Source organism: Maylandia zebra, linkage group LG5 (genome assembly GCF_041146795.1).
Source record: "Maylandia zebra isolate NMK-2024a linkage group LG5, Mzebra_GT3a, whole genome shotgun sequence".
Taxonomy (NCBI): domain Eukaryota; kingdom Metazoa; phylum Chordata; class Actinopteri; order Cichliformes; family Cichlidae; genus Maylandia; species Maylandia zebra.
The window spans coordinates 24,850,716-24,869,247 of NC_135171.1; the positions used below are offsets into that span (position 1 = coordinate 24,850,716).

An 18,532-nucleotide genomic window follows, 5' to 3' on the forward strand; every position below is an offset into this window, starting at 1 on the left:
CTTTGGAGTGGGAGTTGCAAGTTCGAGTCCCACGCATGAAGGGTCCTGGCTAGACCCTTCATGCTAAAAACCACAAAGCCCTGGAATGGTGCGGCTGCAGCACGGACACAAAAGTTTTCACTGCAACTTGTACTCTTTATGATACTGAATGTGACAAATAATGAAAAAGCTTGCTGTTTTGTTTTGAGGCCACTGTTGTTGTGAAATTTAATTGTATATAATTTAATTTCCCTTTCTCGTTTTTTATTGCCTTGCCAACTCTTTTTTTTCATTGATCCCTTGTCTCCTCTCTGTCTACTAGACTGCTGCCCCTAAGGAAGGACTGGCTGATCCTAACAGGACTTCAAGCCAACGTCCTCAACCTCAAGGTTTCTGAACACTATTCACCAATGTAAAAGGGCTGCTGCTGTAGCATGTCTAGAAAACACTAACTAAATTCATCATTGAACAGTCCCCTTGCTAACATCACTTTCTGAGATGAAGTATCCACTAGCTGTTAACTTGAACATCTTCCTTATCAAACAAAGTACTGCCATCAGAAAGTAAACAGGTGGGAAATAAGTATTCAGTGCTTTCACATCGTTGTATTGGGACTTGATACTTTAACACATAGATGCCCGATCATCCAGTTTACCAGCGATCTGTTAATAGACCTGTTTGTTTTTTTCTGCCAAGAATTAGACAAGAAGACCAACAGTAATGTCTTCTCTGTACTGTAGATATGCAGCTACCATTAGCTTTGCCTGGGCATGGAAACTGGGAAAAACAGCTTACCTGGCAACCCGATCCACCAATAAACACCTTTAGAACTCACTGATTTGCACTTTGACGTCATGTGTTGCTCTGTGGCTTTCACAGGTTTTGTATTCATCAAAATTATGACACACATCTTGTCAAAATGGGAAACTTTGATCTGCTATGGTTTCTTTGGAAAGAGCCATGCTGGCTGTTTCCCCTGTTTCCAGGCTTTGTTTTTAGCCTACCTAATTACCTACTGAGTGTAGCTTCATGTTTACCGTATAGGTACAAGAGGCATATTCATCTTCTCATCTAACTCTTGGCAAGAAAATGAAGGAGTGCAGAAGAGTAGAAGCAGCTTGTATTTTGTAAGCATACTGATCCTTGTTCCTTGAACTCAACAGTTTCCTTCATTACTGCCTCAAACTAGTATATTGACATCATGGCTTCACTTCGGTGTTGACAGAAATGATTGGTGCACTAGTCTGGGTCCAAGAACAGCAAGAAGCCTCTTCTATCTGTCAAAGCTATGCCTTGCCTCTTTTTAACTTGCGGCATTCATTTATATTAACAAGCCAGTGTTGTCTGTTTTTAACTTGTGGCATTCACTTGAATTAACAAGCAAATGTATATTAAAATGCACTTAGCCAGCATGTTAAGTTTAATTGCAGATGTAATGTAAGTTTTCAAACATGTGTGTGTGTGTGTGTGTGTGTGTGAGAGAGAGAGTGTGTGTGGTGGTGTTTGTGCTCAGGGCTGATGTTTTAAAACTAAGTGTGCCTACTAAACGCAGTGGTAAAACGCTACCCAAAGTGTTACATTAACAAAGCCATTAATGTTGGAGTTGTTGTGTTTGTCTTTGTGTGAATTTGGGTTTGCATGTTTGTTCATTGTGGTTTCTCATTTTTTGCATGGGTGTGGCAAATGCCTGTACTCCATGTGGTGGTTAAGATGTTGTAGAAATAGCTTTTTGTGTCTTATGTGAATTGATAGAGATAAATATGTGCCTATTGAGTGTTAAGATGTGCAAATCGGACTTCACTATATATGAATTATGCATTAATAACAATGCCATATGTGATACTAATTTAACACTGTGAAAACATGTGCACTTATTGGTGGATTAATGTTTTATTTTTATGTGTTCTTTAGTGAAAAGAAAAATAACTTACAGAGATTACCATCACTCTGCTTGTTAAATTTTGGCCAGCTCAATTGGGTTTCTGTGGTTTCTGCTTAAATCATTTTTATAATCTTTAAATTGCATTTTTATGCTAAATAAATTGATTTCCTTCTGGCTGAGCAACAAGATCTTGACTTTTTTTGTGAGTAGCTGATTAGAGTTTGTGTTTGGTTGTAAATAAGCCTCAACTGTTTTGTGTTATAATACTTGAAACAGGCAATCTGGCTTCATAAAGTGCAAAATATGATGTTTTTTTTCTCTCACAATTACAACACCTGATTAAATTAAGTTTTAAAAAAATTAGCATACTTTTCTTTGTCTGCATGATCATTCCTCATTTGCTTGGATCCAGACCATTGAATTGCTAATATTTGAACATCTGGCTATAGATTTGATGAAGATTTTGATTTTTAAACCTTTTCTAAATAAAGAGATTAAATAATATTTTTAATAATATAGCTAAAATCGTTTGCCACTTTCTGTACTTGCTTGACTGATGTGGCGAAAATCAATTATAATAGCGGTCAACAAAATATTAAGCCAATCTCTAAACACAATGTTCCCTAATTCTGGGTTTGTAGCCAAGCAAATTGTTATTGTGTCTCCCTTTATGAATTATGTTTGTACAAATTGTATTTTCTTTGGTTTTTATGCGTCGTGAGTCCCAAGCAACCATTGGGATGCTTTATGACAATCTGATCAAACGTAAGACTCGTGGCCAATTAGCTGCTTGACAGCAGTGACTCTCTGAGAACACATGGGATGAATTTTCATGAAGTTTTTGTAATGAGAAAAAATATATATAAATTCATAAGTCCATAAACAGGATTCTGTTTACATTTTTCAAGCTGTGTTCAAAGAGGCTTTATAATGTAATTTACATTCAGTAATTCTGTTTTGGAGAAAATGAATTCTGAACTGCTGGAAACTCATCCCTGCCCTGCCGCTTCTATCTCAGCTTGTGTAATCACTTGGTTCTTTTGTGTTGCATGTCCCGCCACGTTGCTGCTTGTGTTTGGATCACTTGTTCTAAACCGGTATTTCTCCGTTAGCTCCTGACCTTTTGTTGTTTACTGTCTTTCTCCTCACCGTCAGTCTGATTCTTTCCTGCCACTGCCTGTTTTAATTAGCGCACTAGTGCTGGTCACGTGACTTACTGTGCATAACACTTGGCATGATAGGCGAATCACCGCACCTTCTTTTAACTGCTGTTCTGCCTCCCCCTGCTGGTCATTACAGCCAAAACATTCAGAGCCTGCTTTGCCCCAGTCTATTCTTGATAGATTAGTTAGATAGGATTTCTATGAATGTCTGGAATCATTTTGTGAATGGGCATGTTTAGATTCAAGCTCATTTTCTATGTCATGTTCTGCTTTGGTTTTTGGTGAGTGTTACAAATGCCTGGTTGTCTAACGCTGCACTAACAGTCTCTAGAGTTTAAATACTGATGCTTGTATGTTCTATTATTAACCCCCTTTTTGCATTTGGGTGTTGTATAGCAGTGGAAGTACAAGTTCATATAACTATATTTCATCTTTTAGGTGCACCAGTGAAAGCGCAGAGTGTGGACACATCATCAGAATCAGCTAAGAGAGCATCTGAACCAGTACCAAAGCCCAGCCAGGCTCAGAGACCTGGTCCAGGTCCAGCTCAGAAACCAGTTCAGGCTCAGAAACCAAGCCCAGTGCAGAAAGCTGCCTCAGTCACAAAACCACCAGTACCGAGGCCTCCACCAATGATGAGAGCCCCGTCTGTCACAAAGCCAACCCCAGATTCTGCTTCCACTTCAGCCCCAGCCAAAGCTTCACCATCATCCCCTGCAAAAGTACCGGCAGCTGCAGCTCCAGGCTCTCCACCAACCAAAACAGCAGCCGCAGTTTCTGGCCCCGCTGCAGCCTCAGCTGCAGCTCAGGCTTCTCCCCCAGCCTCTCCTCCAACCACAGAGCAGCCCAAGCCCCAGCCTCAAGGCTCCCCATCCCCAGCACCTGGCAAACCAAAAGATCTTCCCCCCAAACCCACACCACCTGCAAAACCCATTCCTCCTATGCGCAGAAATTCCAAACCACAGCTCCAGCCTAAGCCACAAACCGCACCTCCTCCGAAAGCTTCGCCCACACCCCAGCCCACTGCCCAAGCACCAGCTCAGTCTTCAGATACAGCCTCGGTCTCTGCCCCAGCACAGGTTCCGTCCCCAGCCAAAGCCAGTCAGGTCCAACATAACATCCAGTCTCCAGCTAAGGCTCCAGTTCAAGTTAAGCCAGCTGCTGCTTCCCCGAACCCTGAGCCAGTCCCAGCTGAAGCAGCCGCAGCACCGGCTGAGGCCGAGGCAACAGTGGAAGAACAATCGCAGCAAAAGACTCACCCTCTTCTGAAGTAAGAGCTGAATTATCAACACGCTTATTTAAAGACATTCATTCATTCATTTGAATACAAATTCTCCTTTATCTGTCTTTTCTCGATTTCCCCCTCCTTTTCTCCATTCTCTTCCCAGTAAATCCCAGTCCCTGACCAATGCCTTCAACGCCTTCAGCGACTCTTCTTTCTTCCGCGGGGTCTCAAGCTCCGGAGGCGAAGGCCAGGAGGAGGCAAAGGCCGAGACCATTCGTAACCTTCGAAAGTCTTTCGCCAGCCTTTTCTCTGACTAGACACACCCTCCATTTACCATTGGCCAGTGATGACTTGATTGACATTAAATGTGAACCAGTCTGAGATTAAAGTTTGTGTGTTAACTGTACTGTATTCCCTCTGTCCCGGTCCCTCTTCTGCACCACTTTTAGCTTTCCTGTGTGAGTAACAGTGAGGCCTGCTGGGTAGGATGTTCCGTGAATGAACCCAGACTAATAGGTCTGAAGGAGTTAAGTCATTGATATAGAATATATTATGATATAGTAGAAAGAATAGAATAAAAAATTATTTTTTCCCAGCGCACACAAAGGAACAGAGTCTAAGGTATAATGAAAGTATAATATTAAAGACTACAGATGGAATGTACATAAGTTTATATACAGTATATAAATGCAGTATAAACACAACTATAATGGGAGAGAAGCCAATAATAATAAAAAAAGAAATCAGCAGCACTTTTTGATTAGCTTTGCAGTCAGTGACATAACTCTTTCATTCAGTAGCTGGATTTATACAAATGTTAATGTTCAGATATGACATTTGGTTTCTCCTACATTTGATGGTTTCCAGTGAATCGTTGTTGGTCAGCAAGTCAGTAAAAAGGGAAGAAGAAAAAAAAGAGATACTTCTTTAAAAGATTTGTTCCTGTCTGTGTAAATCCAGCCGTTGTGTCTCTCTGGTCCTTGGCTACCGACTACTGGGCTCGTCATTGCTGCCCCTTTTTGTCTATAAGCCTTGAAGTTCATTTATGTGTGCGTGTGTTTTAGGGGGGAGGGGGGGATATCTGTATGTTCATTTGTGTTCACTTGTTGTGCATGGCTCCTCCAAGTGTGTGACTTTTTGGAGCAAGTGAGAGCTCTATCAGTGTTAGACTTTGCCCTCCGTTGCCTCTCTCTCTCTCTCTCTCTCTAGATGTTGTAGCCTTATTGTGAACATGTTTTCAATTCACAGCTATGTGTGTTAGCTGTGCAGACCTGGGTCAATTGCATATTAAAATGCATTCATTCACTATGAAGCTTTGAGCATTGGAATCAGCGTGCCGCTGCTGTTTAGGAGGAGCACGGCTGGCGAGTAAATGAATGCATTTCACGTGGTAACTCATGTCTGTAGTTGTGACTGGTGATTTCTTGTTTCACCTCTGTGTAGATCTATCAACAGTATTGTACTTTGTTGATTATTCTCATGAAAAGACATTGAGACAGTAGTGCAATAACACCTCGACATGACTGTTGAGTGCTGTCACCCTATTATATTATCATACATACGGGATCTGTGTATGTGTTGAATACCTTACTCTTACATTCCCTTTAAGATTTCTTTCCATGGTGACTCTCCAGGTTGCTCTTTACGTGCAGTCAGCATCTGATCTGAGTACTATCACAACTGTTGGTGTTTCGTCCTTAGCCTTGTATGTATAGGTGCAATGAATTTTACGCAGCCTGGATTGAACCCTCTACCTTCACCGGTCATTTTTGGTTCAGTTGTTGCATTTCAAGAACGTACGCGTAAAAACAAATCCTACGACCTGCATATCAACCTGTCGGCTTATCCATTTCCATGACTATGTTGCAAGTAAACTTTGACATATTGTATTTGTCAGAAGTTTATTTATTTTTTTGTAATATATTTATTTATTTTTGAGGTTCCATATTTATGGTAAAGTATAAAATGTTTGTTTTATATTGTGTTTTTATTTGTAATGCAATCCTGCTTTGCATGATCTGGTGACTGGTTTTTTTTTCTGTACAGATAAAAGTTAATAAAGATGTGGTTCCATCATCCCACTGATTCACTGAGAGTCATGCCAGTGGCTGTGTCTTTTCTTTGAGTGTTTTCTTCACATGGGCACATCTATTTCACACTCATAAAGAAGTGTGGTGCATCTGTGTAAGCATATATGGCCTGGGATAGATGTGGATATTCACCAGTCAGGGAAAGTCTAATTAAAAAGCTGCTGTTGAGCAGACTAAAACCAAGTTCGCCACAGCCACTGCTTCTTCTGATTTCAAACTACAAACCTGAAAAAAAGTAAGTTTCTTCTTCTTTCGCTTCCTCCCTTTAAGGATTGCCACAGCTCATCAGCTGTCTCCATTACCATGTCACCAATCCTAAAATACTGCAACATTGAAACCGCTGTGAGTAAGTTAAAAACAAAATATGCAACTGCTAAGACAAGATTTTGACTTAGGTGTCACCGACGTCCATGTGATTGTGTCACATGGACGTCTGAAGAGTCTGAAGAGCTGTATGCACTGGCATGGCTTGTCTAGCAGGAAATTTGAGACATACCACATATCACAAGACAAAGCTTTGATTAAAGTGATTAAAAGGACTTTAAGCTTTAAGACACATGACTGTTAAAAGCATCTGTTGAATTGTGAACTCAACAGATTTGCCCCAGTGTGAAGAACTACACCCTAATTTACCAGATAAATTTTTTTTTTTAAAAAGCACACGTGGCACAGGGTCCCACATTCATTCATCACACTCTTAGAAATATTCACACTCAAAACCTTTACTGAGATACATTGTTTAATTTGTTGGTATGTCATTTTGCTCTCAGCATATATATTTATTTTCCTTTAGATGAAAAATACTAAGACATCCACAACAGAGTCTCCCTAACAAATCTAGCAATGCCAGAAGGCTTACTGTATATCAAAACATTGTAGAGCATTATATCTTACACAGGCAGCACAATATTTACATTTTAGGAACACTTAAAAGTAGAAAAATGATCATTTGCCAGCACCATCACATAAATTTAAGCGAGCGAAGTGTGAATTATTGATGTCTCGTGGTGTTTTATTTAAGAGGCACTGGGTTGAATTTTCTCATGTGAGGCAGCAGATGGCACTGTGTATATGTGGAAGTGCTGTCAATTGTGTACTTGCCATTTCTCAAGATTAGCATTTTATAATTATTTATTACACTCTTTAAAAATACCTTACATATAAATATCTCTAAAACATCTCTAAATATTTCTCTAAAAACATTACTTATACATACAGACGTGTGTAAAAACACATATTAATGACACTTTTAAAAAAAAAGTTCTTTGTCATATTTTCCTCATCCTGTTCTTCTTTCATATCCTGCCTTTAATGTCACGCTTTTGTCACGCTTTAAGAAGGCGAGTGGCGGAAGGGCCCTTTTTACATGTGCCACTTTAGCCTTTAACATAAACCACAATACTTTTGCGTGAAACTGAACTTTTTTTTTTCCTCTCTGTTGTGTAAAGATGCAGACAGTGTGTTTACTGTATGCAGCATAAAAAAATCTGACATAAACAGATGCTTCATCTACATCGCAAAGGGTTTCAAGGTAATGTCAAGAATAAACGATTTATTAAGATTGCTCTTTTTAAAATTAAAAACAGAACCAGTTCTTCAACAAAGTCTGCCAGCGCTGATAACATGTATACAGTATGCACAGTGAAGACAGAGGAAACACACTTTGCTTTTGGCTCTTGGTCCATGGGGCAACCAGTCAACAGAGATCTGTGGGAACGTCTCCATCACGTTGCTCAAAGGGACATTTATGTGGGCGGCTAACTCACCAAGCAAGCCTATACTAGCCAAATCCTGTTTGTCTTGGTGCTCATCCCAACCTGCTGGAGGGAGAGATGGGAGATTAAATGTTATAATCTAAACATTTAGTTCATTTGTCATCCCATACATACGAGCATGGAGGGACAAATCAAGCCAGTTTGGCCGATTTCTTCTGTCATAACGTTAACTGTGAGGGTTTCAATTTCCTCACTAAAAGCTGCGTTGATTTTTGAGCAGCTTGCACCCCTCCTAAGCCTGAAAAATGACAAGTCTTTTCCACTTTATAATAATCACGACAGCGTAGGAGAGCCCTGTTAAGATACACAAGTACTTTGATGATGAACATTTTCAGATACCAGAGCTCCAGTCTGCTGGGATTCGACTCTATAAACAATCAGAAATTATTGCTTTGCTTTGTTTGTAACAGCCAAACTCTCAGGGGTGTCATTTTTTTTTTATCGCTGCAAAAAAAGAAAGAAATTCTGCATGGGGAGGATGTTATGCATGTGAGACAGAGTGAGAGAATATGTGTAAGTGTGTGTGTGCGCGCGTGTGTGTGTAAATAACCAAAGTGTAGCAGCTGTCTCAGTCCACCATACTGAGTTATAATAGATCAAAGGCAGCTAAACTGAAGCTTACTGTTGCACTCACAGGGTAGCAAAATTAACAGCTGCATTTACCTGCATTTGAAAGAGTTTTTTGTTTTGTTTTTTTTAGAATTGATTGCAGTGTTGAGCAGTGAGTGGCAGGGCTTAACATCGGTTGCGTTGAATTGCTTCAAAAGCAGGTTGAAAAGTCACCTCACAGAGATTCTACCTTGAAGTTTGAGAAGTAACACCATCAGGTATCTGTTCACACATTTGCTTTAGTTTGGTTTTGACACAAATCCCACTACAATTTTTGGACTTGTTACATGTTTATTGAAAGACCTTCTAAGAATTCCAGCACATGCTATAGATTCATATTTATTTGTTGCAATCACAGTAACACGACGACGGCTAATAACAGAGGTCTCTATTGCAAACCAAAGATTACAGTTTGCTAAAATTACTTCCTGAAAAACCATGAATGCAAACCAGGACATGCAGTTCTGTGCATGCTGTTTCAACGTCACACATAGCCACCTCAAAGCGAGCAGCCCCAACAGGTCAGACTCTGGTCAAATGACACTTTGACCAAAAAAAAAAAGGGGGGGGGGGGCAGCTTTATTGCTTTGTGTGTTTTCTACAGACCTCTTTGTACCTGTTGGGCTGCTGTACATTTCAGCACTGGTAAATGTTCAAAAAAAAATCTAATATGTGGGTTTGTTCATGGGTTTTGTTTAGCCAGCTCTACTCATGCAATGGCACATTTCAGTCTAAACACCCACCTGCACCATGAGTGCTGAGATGTTTCATTCGTAATCTTAAGAATAGCTCCTTCAGTCTGTGGTAAGTAGGGTATTTACAGCAGTTCAACATCCGATATGTAGTCAGATATAACAAAATGTGATTTCAAGATAAGGATGTTAAAAAATATGAACCACATCTGCTTTCAGTCAGCAGAGTAAAAAAATTAAAAGTAGCCCTTAGATTCTGTGTCTAGTTTACCGTTACAGAGCGAGCTGTGTGTTGAGGTTAGTCGAAGATCCTTAAATCTACAACAAAGTCTAAAAAGATGCAGCACGCAGGCAAACTTACTATTCATTGTGCACCTGTTTTTGCACTAAGCTGAGTTTCAGCAGGCTAGCTGACTGTCCGGATGGCGTTTCATGAACTAAGTGATGCAGCAGAGTACAATTTCAGCTTCAGTAAACACATGAGAGGGTCGACAGGATGTTATCTGCTAAACGACACTCGCAGGATTTCCTAGTGAACTAGATGACTTAATTGCACAGTCAAATGATCACCCTGTTGTCTTTCAGCAGTTGAATTCAGTCCCGTCTTCTGAGACCAAAGACTGTGATGTCAGAAATATGACTGTAATCAGCTCGATAGTCATCACTGGTAAACTAAGTGACTAAGAGGGGGGGAGCCCGACAGACAGCAACAAAACAAGCAACCACTTACTGTCAAGTGACTGAGTATCAAAGGAACAATTCACTATTATTGGGGGATGAACTTAATATCGAAATTTAAATTAGATGGTTAACAGTTTAGTACAGCTGCTACTAATGAAGTAGTTACAAGTTAGCTTTCAGATTTGATGTATACAAGACGTCAGCTTAGAAAACACGTTGCACTGTTTTCGATTAAGCTACCGACCAGTACTGGAACTAAAACGAGCCCCACCTTAAGAAACTACATCAACAAACCCGTGCTTACACGTGAATGCATCAGTATTAGTGATCCAAAAATATCAAACAAGAGAGTTAATCCAAGCTATGACTTCTCAGTGTGTGCCTCCATAATGGAAACTGTCAAAGTTTAAGTACGTGTAATTGAGTAATGGAGTATTTTTTATAACGATTTTAGTGAATCACGATATATAAATTACATTAACCTGAAATGAATTTTTCTTGCCATGTTCAACTGGTTGTCTTACTAAAAATAAAAATAAATTTTATTATTTTTTTAAAACTTTAAAAAAAAAACCTTACCAAATAAAATGTAGCCTTACTTGCTTAATCTGCAAAACCAGTATCAAAAAGCCGAACTAGTTCTTGGAGGGGAACAATACTTTAAAGAAACTCACTTGTTCCATACACAGTTCCCGGAAAAAAAAACTAGCGTGACACATAGCAGGTAAACGATATACGAATGCAGTTTACTATTGGTGCATCTTAGTTAGAGGAGCTTCTCACAAGTGGTAAGTGTATTTCATTAGTTTTTAACCATACCAAAATGTGATTTTTTTTTCTTTTCTTTTAGCAGTCTTTGGTCTAAGGTAACCCACTGAGCTCTTTCCTATAGTCAAAATTATATCAAACTATCTTAGCTACCTGTAAGTTAGGCAAGAAAGTGAATATGTGCTTTGCTGAAAAGGTGGAACTATTCCTTTAAGTTATTTGTTCCACATGGCTAAACACCTAAGAAACAACACTTTTAGGTCTGAATTTTACATTACCTGTTTCTCCCATATGGGGCAAACAACTGAGAAAATCCACTATAATGGGTAATTTGATGCCTCTGCCTGTGTCCTCAAGATCCCGATCGGTTGTGTTGAGAGGGAGGAGAGAGAGCGAGAGAGGCAGGCAGACACGACCACAGCTGCTGCTGCTGCTGTTTGAGCAGAAAACCGCACAGCAAACACACCGGACCTCTTTGACGCCGCGCTCCCGTGCGCACGTTGCGGACGCCACGGTTTGTTTGGGTTTTTTTTCCGTTGTTTGTTTGGGGGTTTTTTTCGAGTTTTGAAAGAAATTTAACACCACCGAAAATAAAAGACAAACCATCCAGCTTCAGAAACAGAGAGTGTGCGCTGTCTCCTCTGCGCCTCAACACACCGATCAGGTCAGTCACCTTCCGGTCGGCACAGAGTCTGCCGCGCTGAGTGTTGCGGTTGCTGGGCTGGGTGAGAAAATACGGGAAAGCACCCGTAGGGGGGAGAAAGTTATTTAAATTAATGAAGACTGGGTTAATATTACACTGTTGCAGTCTAATCTGATATTAAATATTCGTGCACGTGAGCCAAAAAAGGGTGATTTGATTAAAAAGTAGTTTAAACAGGTAGATCCCAGCTGAACACTTGTTGATTTATCCAGCTGTGTCTAAATCAGGTTTTATTTGTGCGTATTGTCCCCGATGTAAATGTTAAGGTCGACACGCACAGGTAGCCTACAGTGTGACAGGATGGCTGTGGCACACAGTTTGGGGGTGGCAATGACGGGGGGGCGGGGGGCGGCCACAGGACTGACAACTGACACAAAGTCAGGTGTTGGGCCATAGTGTGCCTGAAGGCCATAGTGTGAGTGTGAGCTTGACATGCAAACACCAGGCAGAGATTTTACCCATCAAACTGACCACAGCCTCTCTGGTGAGTGCGAGGAATGCTTTGTTTGTTTCTGTGTATGTTGTGCTGAAAAACTTTGTTGAATACCTCCATAAGCATTTATCTGAGTAAAGTAGGCTTTTTACAGGGCCTATACAATACATTCTTGGATGTGTACTTCTGTGAAGTCTATACTTTTTGTGTCATACGTGGAATTTGTGGATATGTCACACACGCTTCAGGCAGTTTTGTGTTCTTGGAATTGACAGGAAAATAATGGTGGTGACTCAGCAATATTGTTGACTGGAGCTCAGAGTTAAACACTCGTTTCTCTTTGAGGCTTGCTGCACGGCTGTGTGATAGGTGATGTCTTTATGGTATTCTTTTAAGACTCAGTAATGACACACGGTGAGAAAGCTTGTAAGAGCCCCTTGTAAAGCGTAAGAGTGTCACAATAAGTTCAACTGTTTTCCTCATCGCTTTGTATGATCTTCATGTCAGTCGTCTCATAACACCGTGGAGTTGCTGGAAAAATGTTCAGAGACATTTTAGAACAGCAACAATCACCATTTTATCCATTATATCTTGCAAATCACAACTTTTGGTTGAAAACTTAGTTTGCTATTTACATACACAAGACATTTCATGTGTTTGGTCTGTTTACTTTCCTCTGAGACTATTATATGTTATATTTAAAATCACAGCAGCTTTATTGTCACGGTACGTTGACCCTCAAAAACCAAAGACTGGGAATCAATCTAAGGCAAGTGTAAAAACAGCTCCCCAAGTGAGTAAGTACATGTCAGTGGTAGTAAATGAGCTGAAGCAGTCATGTTTTATCATAATATTCAGCAAAGATAAAGATAGTGTAAAATCAGCAGCAATATATTTTTAACCATTAAGTCAGAAAGTCAGAGAAACAGTGTCGACAAAAAAAGAGGAGTTATTTTATTTAAAAGTAGCAGTAGTACATTTTTAAAGGTGATCTCAAGTAACAGCAGCATTCGTACTCAAACTGATCCTGTGAATTATTAGACATTTAGCAGAATGAGCTCACAGATTAAACGTCCATGCAACGTGACCCTTGATGTAATACGGCTATTTTAAAATAAGAGAACTTAAAATATGACAAGTTATAAAAAGATTATTTTTTTCTGATTAACTCCTAGATTCATGCTGTAATATCGTTTTACTGGGTTTACAACATTTTGTTGAAGTCATTTGCGTTGCTGTCATGTAAGTTTGGTAATACTCTGTTTGACAAAGACTTTTTGTTAGCTTTTTGAATCTTTTGTTTCGCTGTGTCTGATACGCAAACAGATTCAAATATTTGTGTCTAAAATCTCCGGGAACTTTAATCAGTTAGAGAAATATCTCATATCTTTGGTGAAATTAGCCTGTAATCGCTGCATAGGCTGCTTAAAATCTGACACTAACCAATTGAGTGTGTTGATACATCATCAATCAGTGCATTATTGCCTGTCGGGTTATATAACTGCTGAAGTGAGGCGTGTGTGTGTGTGTGTGTGTGTGTGTGTGTGTGTGTGTGTGTGTGTGTGTGTGTGTGTGTTGGTGCGTGTGAGAGAATGACTGTGATAGATTTGGACTTTGCTTAGTTGCCATAAATGAAAGGAGTGCCTCAAGATACCATGCTATGTTTTTGTTGTCCATCACACGTGCTGAAAGTCTTGTTTGACTTACGTAGATGATATACTTCTGCACAAAGCCACAGAGACAAAGTTCAGCCTCTTAAAAACACCTCCGCACAGAGAATTGCCTTAGTTCTTGAAAATCTGTGTTAATTTGAAATCTATGATGAGAGAGTTGCCGCTCCACTATCCAGCGGTTTTAAAATGTTACAAAACCTCGCTAAGAGCCAAGCATAATCACTGCATGAAAGGAAGGAAGACAGTGTGCGCATTTGTGTCTGCATAAAATCCAGATAAAAGAGAATGCCACGTTCCTATACAGCCCACAGATAATTAACCACTTTTGTTTCTACACCACCAACACTTTGGTTTGTTTACTATATATCAGATTAACTTATTCTGACTGTGTTTTTCAAAAGTGCGTGTTTGATTTCCTTTTATCTGATGACATGCGTATTTGACGCAGTTTAGCCTTAAGGTCATGTATTTGTTTTTTCAATTGGGTGTAATTATTAACTTCAAGGCCAATCATTTCACCATTTACTGTAAGTTTAAAGCAACATTTCGGCTGCAGAATTCTACTGACAACCGAAATATGGGGCACAAGCAGGTAGGGCTGGGCCATATTATACCGTTCACGGTAATACCGGTATAATGTTAGGCAACGATAGGAAAATGAAATATCGCAATAGAATATGAGTAAAGAGAGATTTATGAAAAAATTCAAACGTACAGCTCTGCTATCACTTCCAACATAAATGAAGAGAGGAAACTAAACAGCAGTGACGTTTGTAGGGTTACTGAAGTTGGGCTAGCTGGTATATAATGATGTGCTACGTGATCGCTAGCGACACAGCTATGTTAGCATAACATAAACAGTGAAGCTGGAGGACGAACACTAACACTTTTCCACTTATAAAAGTTAACGTGAAGGTTCTTCATGGTTAGAGACAAATGCAATCGCATGGCAGGATGCTGTAAACGGACCAAACTTCAGTCAGGAGAACAACTGAGATAATCCATCCACAATACGAGGTTAGTCATTAATATACTGCAACAACATGGGAATAGAGCAGCTGCCAGAGAATTCAACATTAATGAATCAATGGTACAGAAGTGGAGGAAGCAAGAAGAATGAGTTTAATAAAGTTTGATTTATCTGACTGCTTTGTTTCGCTTAATGTGCCTTATAATCCCGTGCACCTTATGGTCCGAAAAATACGTACTGCACACTGCAGTTTAATGTTGCAAAGCACCTCTTTTTAACTTCAGTGGATATTATACATGGTTATGCTCAGGATATGTCAGCCCATTTCTACTGGAAATGCCTTTTGGTTAAACTTTCAGCAAGGAATTTGCATTTGCACTGTTACATTTTTATAAAGCTTTAATGTACATAAAAACCAGCTTCTTGTTTAAGTGAAAATAAATGGAAGGTTGTCTTTTTGTGCTAGTAATGTTGTGGAGTTGTATTTTGTTTCGCATCAATTATATCGTGGGTTATATCGTTATCGCAAATTTTCAAATATATATCGTGATAAATATTTTTGGCCATATCGCCCTGCTCTACAAGCAGGTTATTTACGAATGAAAAATTCTGCTTTACTAGTTAAACTTATATGTCTGGTCTCCCTTTCTTCAAACCAGTGTCCCCTCCTCTTTGCTGTAAAATTTGTGCCTTTGTTGATTTCTATACTGATTTTATTTGTATTGATAAGCATTATGAGTTACTTGATTTTTAGCCCATTTTTGCGGGGTCATATTTTTACATTATTGTATATTTAGAGCTGATCAACATCAACTGTATATTTGGGAAATGTCAAAACTTCCCTCTGGTTAACATTTCACCATTTCTTAGACTGAATCAGAAGATTGAGTCTGACGTTTAGCATGCCGAATGTGTTAGATGTGGGTTTTTTAAACAATGCAAATTGAGTCGACAGAACCTTCGGCAAAATAAATGTTTTGCAACCACAGCACCTGTTCGCATTATCACTCTCACAATGATTCCTAAATCACAACAACACCTGCTACCTGAGAAGTGACTCGTGTTTCTCATTTCTTTACATGCTGTCCTAAATACATCTGTGTTTGTGTGGGAAGGGAACATGTTTTAGTTGCCAAGTGTAAACATGATGCCTTTCAGGTATTTCTCTTCTGATGCCCGCTTAAAATTGCTGTCTCAATTTTAGACTGTGAACATGAGAAATCACGTTTTCCTGGGGCTCGTATTAAAGCCCTAATAAAGGCCCTAATTTTATTAGAGATCTGTCGACCTATCCAACCTTTACTGTCATATATCTTTACTATTGTTTACTATTGTTATTGTAATGGATTAATCTACTGATTGTTATTAATTTTGAGTTCTCTGAAAAAATTCATTTTACCCTGAATATTGAGAAACGATTTATTGATCGTTAAGATTACCCCTGCTCAATCATCTGTTAATCTGTTATCAACTTTCACATGCTTGAAAATGAAGAGACGGTATGTCTGGAACACAGTGGTTTTTTTCTGACATACATCATGGAGGTAGCCAACCAGTAAACTATTGCGTTGCAATATTCGTAGAGCCTTTTAACAAAAGTAATTTTTAGCGAAAAGATACCCAAGTACAATTTTACCCGGACTTCCTAAAGTTTGGAGAAACTTCCTGGTTCAGCTTTGATCAAACTCATACTGGATGGAACTGCCGTGACGTCACGTGTTTATTTTTGAAGTCCCTATTTGAGGCTTCGAGATAAGCATTTTCACTGCTGCCATCTTGGTATTTTGAAACCGGATGCAATGAGAGCTGGTTCTGACTGTGAAACTGCATGCCTTTTCTCTAATGGCGGTCATTAGACAATGAGCGTTCCACATATATTCCTCATTTCTGAAATACAGCACGGTCAATTTTATTTTCAATGATTTTTTTATTTAATATTTATATTAAATAAAATGAATTCTTGAGTCTGTAAGCTAAATGCTTCCAGTTGTTTCCCCATAGGCTTCAATTACAAGTTTCCCCCCGATGGCCATCGTTGAGTGCAAGTTAAAGGCATGTACGCATTGGCTTCACTTTTCAGACCCCAAAAGCTACAGCCATCTTTTAGACTGTCTATACTTGGATGGAGTAATGCATTATTAATGGTATGTTCATATTTAATCTGTTTATTGGTTTCAAATGACACTGTTTAGCTAATCTGTTGGCTGCATGATACTTTGAATGTTCACCCCAAAAAGTTGATTCAGATTTTTTGGATTTCCTTGCCTGGAATTACTGTACAGAGTGGGGGATAAATGGATGGACTGATAGGGTTATGGAAACGCACACACCAAGGGGGACGAATACAAGATATACACAGGGAGAAGCTAAAGCAGAGAAGACACACGGGGAAACACAGCTGAAAAGAATCTGACTGATGAGACAGGGTAAGCAAAACTAAACTCTACATCAGTAAGGAGACTATCAAAATAAAACAGGAAACAACACAAACTGAGACTGAGACTTGACACAGGAACTCGTCCACAGATGAATTAACATGAAAGGACAGGGAAACCAGATAGAACACAGAGACAGAGATGAGACCAGGAACAGAGTAGGCATGAAAGACGAGTAACATAATAAAACAAGTTTTTCAACTTGAAAAAAACAAACTCAGATGAACTTGAGAATACAAAACTCAAGACTAACTAATACAGAACTAAAACTAAAAGATCTCTTAAATTCCAAAGAATGAAAAACAAGATGATAACAAACTCAAAAACTGTGTCCAAGACCCAGGACCATGACAGAATCCTCCTTTACCAGTCCAACAAAAAGGGTATTATTGAAGAAAAAAACTGGTGCTGTAACATTAGGAGCTCTTCCCATTATGGTGCAAAAATAGTTGTGGACATTAACCTGGTAATCTGTTGACTAGCCCTTCTAGGTGTTTTAGTGGTGAGTACAAGACAACAGATGACCTGCGTGAAACTCTGACATTACTAACACCATGTTCTAACCTACTGAGCCAGAACAGTCAGTACATATCTCAGACTTACATTGCATTTAGCCAACATTGTTGAGACACTAATCCTGCATCTTGAGCCAAAAATAGTCATTGTCGGAGAAAAAAAATGCAACATGAGGCTGAGGTTGGAGGGGGATTTGGTTTCCAGTCAATCCAGATTCATAATATGGTCCACTGTGTAAGTTCTCATTATTAATTCTAATAATTCACGCAAAATACATGAACATTTTACAGCAGTTAGAGCCTTAGCCAGCGACTGCATTGTAAACCGTAAGATAAGAACATTACTATGAAAATGTTAAAACAACTTGCAGAAATTATGAACACAGCAAATCGATACGGACTTTAGTAGAGTAATAAATTATACTGTGTTACAAGAGTATCGTTTGCATGTAGATATACCCCATCAGGATTCTCCTTCCTAATTTAGCTTTCTTATAGCTGATGACCTGGAACTACCCAGGGAAAGGACCCATCCTCAGATTTACCTCTGCATCCTGTCAGACAAAAAAAAGTTAAATTAATGACTTGAAAACAACTGGAACAAACTGAACCTGGAGCTTCTGAGGCCTCATGGGAGTCTGGCACAATCAGTCCCAAAGACACAAAACACACACGTCCAGTCGCACAGTTACACACATATACTGCCATACACACGCAAGAAGGATTTTCTTGCCAATGCACTTTAACACAGAAATTATTCAACAGACTGTAGGGATATCTAGTAACCTCTGTCCTAATTTCCCTTTTAAAAAGATGTGGGAGCAAAAAGCATCTCATCAGGTCAAAATCTGGTCTCTATTGGGAACTTGAAAACTGACTCATACTTGATGTGCATCGGGTGCTTCTTGGGTTTACTGGATATGGCATTGCTTAATGCCA

The 18,532-nt window shown here is 39.3% G+C and overlaps 2 protein-coding genes across 5 annotated transcripts in view; both read left to right on the forward strand.

Moving 5' to 3' along the window:
- syn2b (synapsin IIb) overlaps positions 1 to 6,344 on the forward strand; it is a 91,922-nt gene extending 85,578 nt beyond the window's left edge. Inside the window, exons 11-13 of the mRNA XM_004548564.6 lie at positions 302 to 368; positions 3,463 to 4,294; positions 4,413 to 6,344. Of these exons, the coding sequence (XP_004548621.1) occupies positions 302 to 368; positions 3,463 to 4,294; positions 4,413 to 4,566 (1,053 nt within the window). The 3' untranslated portion in view covers positions 4,567 to 6,344. The remainder of the gene's footprint in view (positions 1 to 301; positions 369 to 3,462; positions 4,295 to 4,412) is intronic.
- Positions 6,345 to 11,274: 4,930 nt separating this feature from the next.
- The window catches only part of pparg (peroxisome proliferator-activated receptor gamma), a 42,541-nt gene continuing 35,283 nt past the window's right edge, over positions 11,275 to 18,532 (forward strand). The window contains exon 1 of one of the 4 annotated variants that reach the window (XM_012918528.5): positions 11,275 to 11,378. Coding sequence is in view for 2 of the 4 variants with exons in the window: in XM_004548565.5 (XP_004548622.1) it covers positions 12,000 to 12,051 (52 nt within the window). In the remaining 2 variants the exon portion in view is untranslated. Of the gene's footprint in view, positions 11,529 to 11,940; positions 12,052 to 18,532 lie in introns of those variants that run through there. The other 3 variants (XM_012918525.5, XM_004548565.5, XM_012918523.5) reach the window with 3 other exon arrangements.